The 14,118-nt window shown below is 43.2% G+C and overlaps 1 protein-coding gene across 2 annotated transcripts in view; it reads right to left on the bottom strand.

Moving 5' to 3' along the window:
* The window catches only part of LOC306877835 (putative leucine--tRNA ligase, mitochondrial), a 75,529-nt gene extending 61,933 nt beyond the window's left edge, over positions 1-13,596 (bottom strand). For both annotated transcript variants that reach the window (XM_079429821.1, XM_079429820.1), the window contains exons 1-2: positions 13,419-13,596; positions 3,876-4,074 (exon numbers count right to left, since the gene is read on the bottom strand). In XM_079429821.1, the coding sequence (XP_079285947.1) occupies positions 3,876-4,070 (195 nt within the window). In that variant the 5' untranslated portion in view covers positions 4,071-4,074; positions 13,419-13,596. The remainder of the gene's footprint in view (positions 1-3,875; positions 4,075-13,418) is intronic.
* Between the last annotated feature and the right edge of the window lie 522 nt (positions 13,597-14,118).

Raw genomic sequence — 14,118 nt, 5'->3', positions numbered from 1 at the left:
GGTAAAACAGAACTTTGGTGGTAGCATGCAACGATGGAATCACTGGTATTTTTCATATATGGTTTACATTATAATTATATTGATTTTCCATGGCAAGATGCAATGGTCCTGTCCTGGTCAAATACAAGTAAATACGTCTAGTGTAGTGGAAACTTGAGGTTACAACTCAATATCACCAGGTAGTTCTCACAGCAGATCCCTAATATGAGGCATTCACATGACTTGTTTAAGTGCAGGATGCTGACCTGCGAGACCCGCTAGGCTCATACATTCAGTCACGCTCTCCACGGCAGTTTTAATGATTCATGACGGCTTTGAAGAAGCGCGCCGCACTGGGCAAGCATTAATCAGTGCAGGTCAAAAAGGCCTGAATTATTCAGCAGCTGAAAGAGACAGAGACACATTTTGGGAGAGAATACATCTCCACCGCATCTCCCTTAATCTAGTGAATCAGTCTACAGGTGGGTGGAACTGGAATCTGGAACATAAACAATTGAGGTCAGTTTTCAGAGAGTCGACCCCACTAAAATCTATTCGGAGCGCAAGAGAAGCATATTTCTTTTTTATGAAAGGCCAGTGACTGTACAAAAAGCCCTTGGTGTGGTGAAAACTAACAGTGTGAGAAAACAATAGAAAGACCTGCTAAAGGAAAACAAGGCAGATGGAGCAGGACTGCAGCACATGTCTGGGGAATGAAAGGTGTTAAATGGTCTCGGCTCAGGGTCAGACTAGTTTTAGAAGCCAACACCTTCAAACGACCACAGAAATACCACAGCAGAAACGCATCTGATTTTGATACATATTTTAAAGGACTAGTTCATCCAAAAGTGAAAATTTATTGAAAATGTATTCACCCTCAGGCCAACCTAGATGTATGTTTGTTTCTTCATCAGATTTGGAGATTTCCCCTATGCTGCGTGTTCCCGGGGGCGGGGTTTATCTGGGTCCGTGACGTAAAGTAACGTTGTAGTCCCTTACCAGTCGTTTTTGTAGGCATTAAACTGCCAGAATTTTAAAATATCGATATCGGTTTCATATTGTTTTGCCATTTCTGATTTACTCACATCATTCACAATGTTTCATAAGAGCAGTTCATTCCCTCGTGAAAAATAATTTAAACACAATCTTGTACTTTTGTCTTTTATTTTCAAATACTCAAATCACAATTTCTAATGTTACCGATATTGAATTAAAGTGTAATTTGATTCATCTCTGAGCCGGTTGGTTGGATGGATGAGATCTGATCTACGAACATCTAGAACTGAACCTTCAGTCTTTGAATGATTCCATTAATAAAGGCAGCTCCAGCAAACACATGCGTCCTCACTGTCTCCTACAGAACACAACAACAAGCTTAAAAGCCAACAGAGACCAACCTGCAAACCTGAACAAAAAGCAGCTTCTCTGCAAGACTAATGCTTCAGAAGCCAGACGTCTCTTTTCTCACACATACAAAGGTTTTCTCTGCGAGGTGGAAGGGATTCTTTGAATGAAAATCTCTTGAAAGTAAAAACATGGCAGACTGTAACTGAAAATCCCTTCCTCTCACCTTTAAAAAGAGAATTTCTAATGCATTTTCACTTGCTCTTGTCCATACAAAGACAGCTCACACGGATAACTTCTAGAAATGTATCGTAAAAGCAGTCCGTATGTCACCTATACATTGGTGGAAGAAAATTATTTTTGCTGCTTGTTCAATTTATTTTACTTAACTAAAGCAATACAATTGCTTGGTATTTTATCACAACTTCATTTCATTGTGTTCAGTCCACTTCTCACATGTAACATTTACTCTAAAAAAACTTGTGTTAGGACTTAATGAATCATTTAAATTGCATTAACTGAAACTGAATTTTAGTTCCCTGCATGATTTGCATAGGACTGAATTGGGAGATTAAATGTTGAAATAAAGGGTTATTATGGTATGCATTGTAAGTAAAAGTGTAAGAACTGTTAGTGTTTTTTGTTGAGCTATGTTTGACATTTAAAAGAGTTGTTGAAGAGTAGAGATAGTGGTTAGGGATGGTTGTATCATGACTGTGATGTTTTTTGCTTCATTCGTTCACTTATGGTGCGTTCAAGTCCTGCTGGGACGTTGGTATTTAAGAGTTGGTGTAAATTGTAATTACACCATCAGATACATTCAAGTCACTTTTGTCAGAGCAAGTTTTTTTTTACTCTACTTATCCTAAATGATGAATAAAGAATGTACATCATGTGCATTTTTGCTTTTTATGCTTTTATTCAATAATGAAGGTTCTACTGAATTTTTTAAATGCAACTTATAAATGACATTTATTCAATTCAGCAAATTTGCCATCAATGCAGAAGTTGCGTTCTTCATGAACCCAACTCAGAAACTTAAAAAACTTCAAGCTTAAAGAAAATCAGTTTCCTAACTTGTACATATGACTTTATGGTGGCATTAAAGGTGCCACAGAATACATTGATACAATATTTTAAATTGTTCTCTGATATCTACATAGAAGGTATGTGGCTTAGATAAGGGCAAAAATTCTCCAGAAACAGTTTTACATGTGCATTTACAACCCTAGGATTTCTCCCCAGAATGAAACGGTCTGTTATTGCCTTATTTGGAAGGGTCACGAATAATAATTGGCTGTTTCACAGTACGGCTCATTTCAGTAGCTCACACAGCAAACAGATCTCTACTGTCCGGCGTGAACATCGAGAGATTAGGCATCCAACCTTATATGTTTGAGCCTGTATCAGATGAAGATACAGATTTTGCAAGAATGTTTAGCGTCCGTGGTATGAGCATGATCGCTGTGAGATGCTGGTGGAGTGATCGAGGCTTGAGAGAGATTTGTGAATGAGGGCGCGGACACAGCCTCTGTGTTGCCAGATCCAGCTGTTATAAGCATTTTTGGACTTGTCTTTTCACTCTTTTTGACACTTTAGAAAGTTAATAAAGTAGGATGTCACAGTTTAGGGTCAGCGATATCTTTAGCTTATCTTAATTGCAAAAGATTTTAAATAATATCGGTTTATTTTTATGTATTTATCGGTTTTTGGTTGTTTTAATAGCAATATCTGGCAACACTGCTTCGGCTGTGCAGGTCCGGCTGGCCTAGATCGTGGGTGGGTTTAAGCAAATGTTGGGGGCGTAACTATTAATGATCCCGACTGTTACGTCACAGTCCGTGTTATGTTCTGATTCGCCTATTTTTCAGTGGTCTTTTTCATTCACGAGATGTACATAAGAAGGAGGAAACTATGGTATTTAAGGCTCACTGTATGTCATTTCCATGTACAGAACTCTTATTATTCAACTATACCAAGGTAAAGACAGTTTTCCATTCTATGGCACCTTTAATGTGCTATCAACTCATAAATATGACCTTTCTGACATGACTTGAGCACATCATTAGTCACTTTCTTCATGTCAAGTGGATTTTACTCAATTGAAACTTTAAAAAGCTACGTAAGAAACTTTAAGATATATATTAAAGTCTAATTTTGTGTACATTTTTTATATATTTAGTTTGATTTTCATTATTATATTCATATTTTTCTTAATTTTTTACATCTTAAAACTGGATGAAGCCAGGTTCAGAATTCTTGTTTTATTTTGATATATTCGTGGTTTTGTTACAAATGGGATTTTGGATCTCTTTTTATTACTCCATAAATCACAAATGATGTCAACAAAAAAATTACAATGATTTTAGGAATAACATTTCATGTGAATTTTATATATTCACCTTTTGTGTTAAGAAAGACTACATGAAAAAACAAGAAAAAAACTACATAATGATTAGACAGTTATTACTGACAGTTAGCTGATGTTCTAAACATCTTTGCATATTAGTATAATCTGCTGTACATCATCAGTCACATGATTCCTGAGTTACCTGATCCGCCGCATCTCTCTGTTCCTGTATGCGGCCGTGCCACCACTGCTCCACCCGCCGCCGCGTCTCCGCCTTATAATCACGCTCCCAGACCCCTGATTCACTGAACAGACTGCGGATGCTGAGCCTGAGCAGACGGCCATCGACCAGCGGCCTCCGCAGACACACACCTGCCCTCCACACAGCCAGCGGCATGACTCTGAGGGAGCACACGGTCAGAGATTAAACTGGGCAACTAAAGATCACAGTACAGCTGACCAGTCAAAGAGGGTACAATTACAGCATGGCCTGATGATGAATCCCAATACAGATACAGTCGTGGTCAGAATTATTGGCACCCTTGGTAAATATGATCAAAGAAGGCTCTGAAAATAAACCTGCATTATTATCCTTTTGATCTTTTTTTTTTTATCACAAAAATCTAACCTTTCATTGAACTAAAACTATTTAAAATTGGGGGAAATATCATTATGAAATAAATGTTGTTCTCAAATACACGTTGGACACAATTATTGGCACCCCTAGAAATTCTTGTGAGTAAAATATCTCTGAAGTATATTCCCATTCATATTCACAATTTTAAGCACTCCAGGGTGATTATGAACATGAAATTATCCAGCCATGGCTTCCTGTTTCACAGAAATATAAATTGGAGGGAAAACAAAGCCCAAATTCCCTTAATCATCCATCACAATGAGAAAAACCAAATAATATATTTCTGATGTGCAGCAAAAGAAATATATTACAAATTAGTGAAGTGGCTTTATTAAAGCAGTGAAAATTCCCATTTCCACCATCAGGGCAATAATTAAGAATTTACAATCAACATAAAATGTTACGAAACTGCCTGGAAGAGGACGTGTGTCTATATCGTCCTAATGCACGGTGAGAAGAAGAGTTTGAGTGGCTAAAGACTCTCCAAGGACCACAGCTGGAGAATTACAGAAAATAGTTGAGTCTTGGGGTCAGAAAACCTTATAAAAAAAACAGCACCTACATCGCCACATGTAGTATCAACAAGTGACTGACTCTGTTAGAAATCTTATAATGGGTCATGTTTGGATCTTACAACCGTACAATAATCCAAACACAAACCTCAAAAACAACACAAAAATGGGTCACTGAGCACAAAACCAAGCTTCTGCTGGCCATTCCAGTCCTCTGACCTGAACGCTGTAGAAAATGCGTGGGTGAACTGAAGAGAAGAAGCACCGTCATGGAGCTGTGAGTCTAAAGGGTCTGGAGTGATTCTGGATGAAGGAATGGTCTCTGATCTCTTGTCAGGTGTTCTCTAACCTCATCAGGCATTATAGGAGAACATTTAGAGCTGGTAAACTGGCAAATGGAGGTTTCAAAAAGTATTGAATAAAAGGGTGCCGTTAATTATGGCCAATGTGTTTTAGAGTAAAACACTTATTTCATAATGATATTTCCCCCCTTTTTAAATTCTTATTATCCAATAAATGGTTAGATTTTTGTGAATTTTTTAAATAAAAGATCAGATTTTTTCAGTTATTGATTAACAATTCAGATTAATTTTCACAGGTTTCTTTGATCATATTTACCAAGGGTGCCAATAATTCTGACCACGACTGTAGTTTTATATACATAATTTTCCTTCAATTAAACAGATTATGGTGTATCAGATGTCTGTTCTGTTAGAGAAACAAATAGACTTGGATATATTTGAGCCGTAACTATGGCAACATTAGATAGTGTAAGGTGGAAATAAACCTGTCCCCTTGGAAACAAATGTTTTAACACCTACAAAAACTTCTAAATTGGTCACTTAAAGAAAATTAATTTATCAGTACAAAGACAACACACGTGGAAGGTTTTGTAAAAGGTTTCAAAAAAGAAAGTTACTTTCTTTTTTATTTTCTCATGAAAAAGTATTCCATTAGTTTGTTATAATTCATCCGAGGTCATTCTAATAAATTAGTATCATTTGGGTCCTTCATATAAATGTGGGTAAAAATGGCTTTAACAATCCAATATAAAATTTGAGTAATTTTATATATACAGTATTTTTTTTTAAGTATCTTATATTATTCCTCATGTTTTATATTATTATTAAAATATTGTTTGTTTTTCTTTATTCTCTTTTTATATTTTAAGGCAAGACACTACATGTGAATAGAGTAAACATTTTTAATTAATAAACCTCAATTCTTTCCCAGTTGATTATTCACAGTATATGATTGGAGTGTTTTTGAGGCTAATGATCTGGATCAGCTCACCGAAGCCGTGACGTCCTACATTGGTTTCTGTGAGGACATGTGTGTACCCACCAGGACTTACTTAACATTTAACAACGACAAACCTTGGTTCAGTACAAAACTCAAACAGCTTCGCTCGGCCAAAGAGGATGCTCACAGGAGTGGGAACAAAGCCTTGTACAGACAGTCCAAATACACACTGAATAGAGAGATAAGAGTGGCAAAGAAAAACTACTCTGAAAAGCTAAAAAAAAACCATCTTTCAAGTAACGACTCTACATCAGTGTGGAAAGGCCTGAAAGCCATCACCAGTTACAAGACCCCTCCCCCCAGCACCGAGGCTAATCAACAACTGGCTGAAGACTTGAACAAGTTTTATTGTAGATTTGAAATGCAAAAGCCTGGTCTGACACCTCACACCCACTCTGACCATCTCACAACACAGCCATCAACACCTTCCCCCTACTGTTTCTCAGCCTGTAATCAAGATTTGTGAAGATGACGTAAGCAAAGTCTTCAGGAAACAGAAGATAAGGAAAGCCAAAGGCCCAGACGGTGTCTTTCCAGCCTGCCTCAAAGCCTGTGCTGTCCAGCTATCATCCATCTTCAACAGATCACTGGAGCTGTGTGAAGTCCCCTCCTGCTTCAAACGCTCCACCATCATCCCTGTACCCAAGAAACCAAAAATCACAGGACTTAATGACTACAGACCTGTTGCGTCTGTGGTGATGAAGTCATTTGAGAGGCTCGTGTTGGCTCACCTGAAGGACTTTACTTGTCCCTTGCTGGACCCCCTGCAGTTTGCTTACGGAGCAAACAGGTCTGTGGATGATGCAGTCAACATGGGACTGCACTTCATCCTCCAACATCTGGACAAACCAGGGACTTATGCAAGGATCCTGTTTGTGGACTTCAGCTCCGCCTTCAACACCATCATCCCGGACACCCTTCAGAATAAACTGACACAGCTCTCCGTCCCCACCTCCGTCTGTCAGTGGATCACCAGCTTCCTGACAGACAGACAGCAGCTAGTGAGGCTGCACCAACACCTGCACTCACATCCAACACCCGCACCATCAGCACTTTCTTCGTCAACTGAAAACGTTCAACCAGCCTTGTGTCCGATGTCTCCACACTCGAAACATCTTATGCTGCCAGTGGTTGCATACACCATATATAATCTTTAATTATTGACTCTCTCCCTAGTACTTTGTAAATATATATGTGTAGTGAATGTGACATACATAATTCACCTTTGTTATTAAGCATAGTTCTACATACTGTTGATTATAAACTCAGCACTTTGTTCTTAGTGTGTTATTCATTACTACAGGGATCGCGGTCCCTTTAAATGGTGTGGTGACGTGGACGCGGTTGAGCGTCATGTTCTTTCTTCTGTGTTGTACCTAAAAATAAATGACACACGCATTCGTGTGCTCAAAGTGAGAAGTTGCCACTTGCGATTTATTGCAATTTCCACACTGGTGACCCCGACATTAGTCTGCTGGACGTACCCAGAGACACGACACGACCATGACCGCGAACGCTGTCACCCTTAAACTCCCCGAATTCTGGGAATCGTCGGCATCGGCATGGTTCGCCCAGACTGAAGCGCAGTTCGCGTTGCGTGAGATCACCGCGGATACAATAAAATTCTACTATGTTGTGTCAGCTCTCGGAAATTCAACGGCATCCAGAGTGGTGAGCCTTTTAACAAATCCTCCAGCAACTAACAAGTATACAGTGCTCAAGGCCCACCTGTTAAAAACGTTGGAACTGTCGTACGCTGAGAGAGCCAGCAGGCTTTTTTCACTTCACGGACTGGGTGACAGCAAACCGTCCGAGCTCATGGACCGTATGCTGGATCTTCTGGGCGAGCACAGACCAGATTTTCTTTTCATCCAGCTTTTCCTGCGTCAGCTGCCTTCTCAAGTGCGAGCTGCTTTGGCCAACACCACAATCACTGACTGTCGGAGCCTGGCTGAAGAGGCTGATAAATTTTTCCTGGCGAGTCAGGAACATTGTGCGGCCGCGTTTTTTCCCGCGCACGTCGCTATGGCGACGCGGGACGACTCCACACTCGTTGCTGCAACCACTTCTCGTCGGCAGCAGCCTTCTGGCCCCCAACAGTCTTCGGGTTTGTGTTTCTACCATGCAAAGTTTGGAACCAAGGCTACCAAATGCCGTTCACCATGCAGTTTCGGCGGTTCCGGAAATGTCAGGGCCGGCGCTCAGCAGTGGCCATGAGCGTCGGCCGCATAGGCAGGCTGCTTTTCATCCGCGACAGCATCTCCGGACGCCGTTTTCTGTGCGACACGGGGGCACAAAGGAGCGTCCTGCCTGCATCCCGTTTGGACATGGCGACCGACAGCCACGGCCCCCCTATGGAAGCTGCCAATGGTAGCCCCATCCGCACATATGGAACGAGGTATGTCGAATTGTGTTTCGGAGGACAGCAGTTCGGCTGGGATTTTGTTACAGCAAAGGTCGCCGCCCCCCTCCTCGGCGCTGATTTTTTATGCGCACATGGACTGTTGGTGGATGTAAAGAACCGCCGTCTGGTTGACGCCGTCACGTTTTGTTCTTATATGTGCAGCCTCAGCGAGTCCGACCCCATACGACTGTCTAGCATGCTCTCAACGTCCGATGATTTCCACCGTCTGCTTGCCATGTTCCCAGCCCTCACTCAGCCCACTTTTTCGACATCTACCGTGAAGCATGGTGTGGAGCACCATCTCGCCACTACTGGTCCTCCTGTTTTCGCTCGAGCTCGGCGCCTCGACCCAACCAAGCTTACCGTGGCAAAGGCTGAGTTTGCCAACATGGAACGCCTGGGCATAGTACGCCGATCCGACAGCCCGTGGGCATCACCCCTCCACATCGTCCCCAAACCTGGCGGCGGCTGGCGCCCGTGTGGTGACTACCGGCGGCTTAATGAGGCAACGGCACCTGACAGATACCCTGTCCCAAACATACAGGACTTTTCAGCACACCTGGCTGGCAAGGTGATTTTTTCCAAGGTGGATCTCGTCCGGGGATATCATCAGGTGCCGGTACACCCACTGGACATTCCTAAAACGGCAGTAATTACGCCGTTTGGTCTATTTGAGTTTCTGCGTATGCCGTTCGGCCTGAAAAACGCTGCCCAATCTTTTCAGCGCCTTATGGACTCTGTCTTGCGGGAGCTGCCTTTTCTTTTTGTGTACTTGGATGACATCCTGGTAGCGAGCATGTCCAAGTCTCAGCACCTGGTGCACCTTCGGACACTTTTTGAGCGGCTTAGCCAACACGGATTAATTGTCAACCCCGCCAAGTGCCAGTTCGGTCTCTCCACTATTGACTTCTTAGGACACAGAGTCACTAAGGATGGGGCAGTCCCTCTCCCATCAAAGGTGGAGGCAGTCACACAGTTCCCACGCGCGCTCACTGTCAAATCCCTGCAGGAATTCCTCGGCATGGTGAATTTTTACCACCGCTTCATCCCTCGTGCCGCTCAGCTCATTCTGCCCTTGCACGAGGCTTTGAAAGGTAAACCCAAGCACGCTGTGGACTGGACTGAGAGCAGAGTCGAGGCTTTTGCTGCCACTAAGGCAGCCCTAGCGAATGCCACCATGCTGGCGCATCCTTCTCCTGCAGCCCCTATCGGCATCACCTCGGACGCCTCGGACTACGCTGTCGGTGCTGTCTACGAGCAGTGGGTAGGCGGGGCCTGGCAGCCGCTGGCTTTCTTTAGCCGTCAGCTGCGCCCCTGTGAGCGGAAGTACAGCACTTTCGACCGGGAGCTGCTGGCTCTCTACCTCGCCATCAGACACTTTCGTTCCCTGCTGGAAGGCCGACACTTCACCGCTTTTGTGGACCACAAGCCGCTGACTTTTGCCATGGCCAAAGTGGCTGAGCCGTGGTCCGCCCGCCAACAGCGGCATCTGTCCTACATTTCCGAGTTCACCACGGACTTGCAGCACGTTGCCGGTAAGAATAACCGCGTGGCGGACTGCCTATCACGGGCTGTGGCAGGGGCAGTCCATCTGGGTTTGGATTACAACCGCATGGCGGCGACTCAGACCACAGACCCGGATGTTCAACTCCTTAGGACCTCGACTACAGGGCTGCAGATCGAGAACGTGGTTTTTGGCGACGCCGGCGCCACGCTCCTGTGTGACATCTCCACAGGTAGTCCTCGGCCGGTTGTTCCCTCGGGATGGAGACGACAAGTTTTTGATGCCATCCATGGTCTCTCCCACCCAGGTTCGAAAGCGTCACAGAGACTGGTTGCGGCGAAGTTTGTTTGGCACGGCCTCAAGAAGGACGTTAGGGACTGGGCTAACACCTGTGTTGAGTGCCAACGGGCCAAAGTCCACCGCCACACTAAAGCTCCCTTAGAGTTGTTCCCTGTGCCTGAGAGGCGTTTTGACCATGTAAACGTGGACCTGGTTGGTCCTCTGCCTTCCTCTCACGGTTTCACATATCTGTTAACCATGGTTGACAGGACTACCCGCTGGCCTGAGGTTGTGCCGCTGACGTCAGTGGCATCCGTCGAAATGACACGGGCATTTATTGGCACCTGGGTTGCCCGTTTCAGCACCCCTTCGGACATATCCTCTGACCGAGGCGCGCAGTTTACGTCTGAGCTATGGAATGCCGTCGCACGGAGCCTCGGAGTGAAACTCCATCGCACAACCGCATATCACCCGCAGGCTAACGGACTCTGTGAACGTTTTCATAGGTCGATGAAGGCTGCCCTGCGTGCCAGCCTCAAAGACGGTAACTGGGTCGACAAGCTCCCATGGGTGATGCTGGGCATCAGGACTGCACCAAAGGAGGATCTTCAGTCCTCATCCGCGGAGCTGGTTTATGGGCAGCCGCTGCGGGTCCCAGGGGATTTTGTCCCTGGCATTACGGTTCCCTGGTCTGCTTCTCTCCAGCGCTCTGCTCTACTGGACAATGCGAGGCTTTTCGCACCTGTCCCTACTTCCCGTCATGGCCTCCCTCAGTCACACATCCCCGCTGGGCTTCAGGCGGCTGGTTATGTTTTTATTCGCCACGACGCCCACAGGGGGCCGCTACACCCGCCCTACGAGGGCCCATTTCGGGTTTTGGAGACAGGGGACAAACATTTTGTGGTGGACCGGGGCGGCAAACCGGAGCGATTCTCCATTGACCGCCTTAAACCGGCTCACTTGGACGTTGCTAGGCCCATTGACCTGGCTCAGCCCCCACCACGCGGACGACCTCCTGCTCTGCGCCCCCCCCCTTGCCCCCCTTACTCCCAAACCATCTCCACTCCATGCCCCACACACGTGTAATGACGGGACTCCGCCTGCAGTGGGGTCTCCTCGACCTCCGGAACAGCGCAGCCGTTGTGGCCGACTGATACGACCACCTCCCCGTTGACTGTTTTTTTTTTTTTTTTTTTTTTTTTCTTTCTCTTCTGATATGGTGAATTCTGGGGGGACGTGTGTAGTGAATGTGACATACATAATTCACCTTTGTTATTAAGCGTAGTTCTACATACTGTTGATTATAAACTCAGCACTTTGTTCTTAGTGTGTTATTCATTACTACAGGGATCGCGGTCCCTTTAAATGGCGTGGTGACGTGGACGCGGTTGAGCGTCATGTTCTTTCTTCTGTGTTGTACCTAAAAATAAATGACACACGCATTCGTGTGCTCAAAGTGAGAAGTTGCCACTTGCGATTTATTGCAATTTCCACATATGCATATTTTTCTAAACAGCTGTATATATGAGGCACAAATCTGTACATAAATCTTCTTCTGTTCCAGATTCTTACACATTATTATTAAGTCTATTTAAATGTTTCTGTTCTCATGTCAGATATGTATGTATGCATGTATATACCAAGAGCTCCTTAAAAATCACAACAAATTCCTTGTGTGTTTGCGCACGCTTGGCGAATAAAGCTGATTCTGATTCATTAAGACAACTGTTTGTATTACATTATGTTTAAATATGCAAACGAGGCATTATCTAATTAAATATGCACAAACATTTTCAAAACAGAAATCTGAACACTACATGAAGCCAGGTTCAGTTTTTATTTTACTTTTCACAGAGGGGATTTTGGATCTCTCTTTTTATCGCTCCATCATAATAAAGTGTTATATACAGCAGGTGAATAATACATGAATAAACCCCTCTGTAAAAACCTTTAGAATGTGGACTGAATAAAACAGTCAAATTTGAGGCATGAAAGTGCTGCTGAAGTGGAGACTTCTGACTCATGTTGAGAAAATGGCCTTTTAAGATATGTATTGTAATTTAAATATACGGACGTGTTATACAATAAAAACTGAAAGTGTACCTTGGATGTTTCTTTCCACTAGTCTGAAAGAAGACAGGCATGCATGTAAAACAGCCAAAAGCTTTACCAGTGCCTGAAAAACCTTTAGTGTCTTGCCTTTAAAAAAATATAAATGATGGAAATCTGTCAATCCTCAAATTACCATCATATCTTTCCCTTGTTTTAATTTGCCAATCCATAAATCAAAATAACAATCACTTTTTAAAAAGTGAACTGTTAATTGATAATGATTCTTACTGATCGCACCTGTGTCGTAATTTAGTACAGTAAGTGATAAAAAGATACAGAAAGAAAACAGAAATCATGAAAGTAATAAATAAAATGCTGTTCTGGAATAAAATAACTGGCCAGTCTTCACGAAACAGTAATTCATTACTAAGGCATTTTTGCCATATTGGGTCATATTTATATTTTCAGTGGCATTTGGAGCCCAATGCCCGTTTAAAAAATTAGCCTTCATCCCAAAATATACTTAAATCATACCACTTTATAGCATATATGAATACTTTATAGCATAATGAATAGCACTTTAGCATGTGTATCCGATATTTGGATTTCTTTTCATGATGACCCAGTTATCAAGCACCTGCTAATCTGATGCACATGAGGCTATTGAGAAACATTCAGAGCCGCCCCCACACACACACACACACACACACACACACACTCAAGGTCTCATGCTTGTGGAAGAGATGTGAGGGAGGAGGAGGAGAAGCAGTGTCCCGTCGCTATGGTTACCCATCTTCCAGCGAGGAAGATTCATTGTGATCTTGGACTCCAAAGTGAATATCAATGTTCAATGTGATCATGAGTGTTAGAAGAGCCTCAGCAACGCATATGCAAGTCAAGTCTAACGCATTTGAATGTGTAATGCCGCCTTTAACAACATTATCCATCCGTTTCAGTAATAAAGCCAGTATTTCTAGCAGGAGAGGATGTGTAAAAATAAAGACATCAGATGTCAAATGGTTAGAGCTGAGGAAGAGAGATCACATTCTACTTACACGACGAACAACGGGACCTATACCGATATATTGCGATCCGTTCAGTGTCATCGATATTATTTATTCATTCACAGCTTCATTTTGGTGCCGCATTAATACACGACACGCTAATCTGACAGATTCACGCCGCTACACGGGCGCCGCCATGTTGTTCAAATAACTCCAACTTTATTTAAACACCGCGCTGGAGGCACAATGGAGTAGATTTAAAGACAAGTGAAAGCATTCTTCACTGGCATTCTTTTCTAAACATACTGGAGATGCTTCCTTTGGCCTTTTATCACTTTTAATAGTGTAAATTAATAGACAGCAAACGAAACTTATTCACGCTCTTAAAGGGACAGTTCACCCGAAAATGTGTCATCAAAAAAAATAGTCGGTGCGTCGCATACTGAGTAGATATAGTGCATCTGACTTTGAACTTACTTCGTGAGTGTTAAAAAAAAGTGCATTCTAGAATATGAGTAGCATGAATGAACATCCGTCATTGTGTTACTGTCACGTGACCTACCAGAATCAGTGCCTCGTGCCGTTCATAATCTTCTCAGGTGGTCCATGCACTGTACACTAGCAGAACAACAGGTTACAGAATTAAATGAATATGCAAACACTAGCTATGAAAAAGTCTAAGCTATTTCATTCAGTATAGAATTTAAATGCTAAAAACATTCATAAGAGCACTAGACAAAGTTAGCATCTA

This window comes from Barbus barbus, assembly GCF_936440315.1.
Source record: "Barbus barbus genome assembly, chromosome: 12".
Taxonomy (NCBI): Eukaryota; Metazoa; Chordata; class Actinopteri; order Cypriniformes; family Cyprinidae; genus Barbus; species Barbus barbus.
This window is presented reverse-complemented; position numbering and strand designations above follow the sequence as displayed.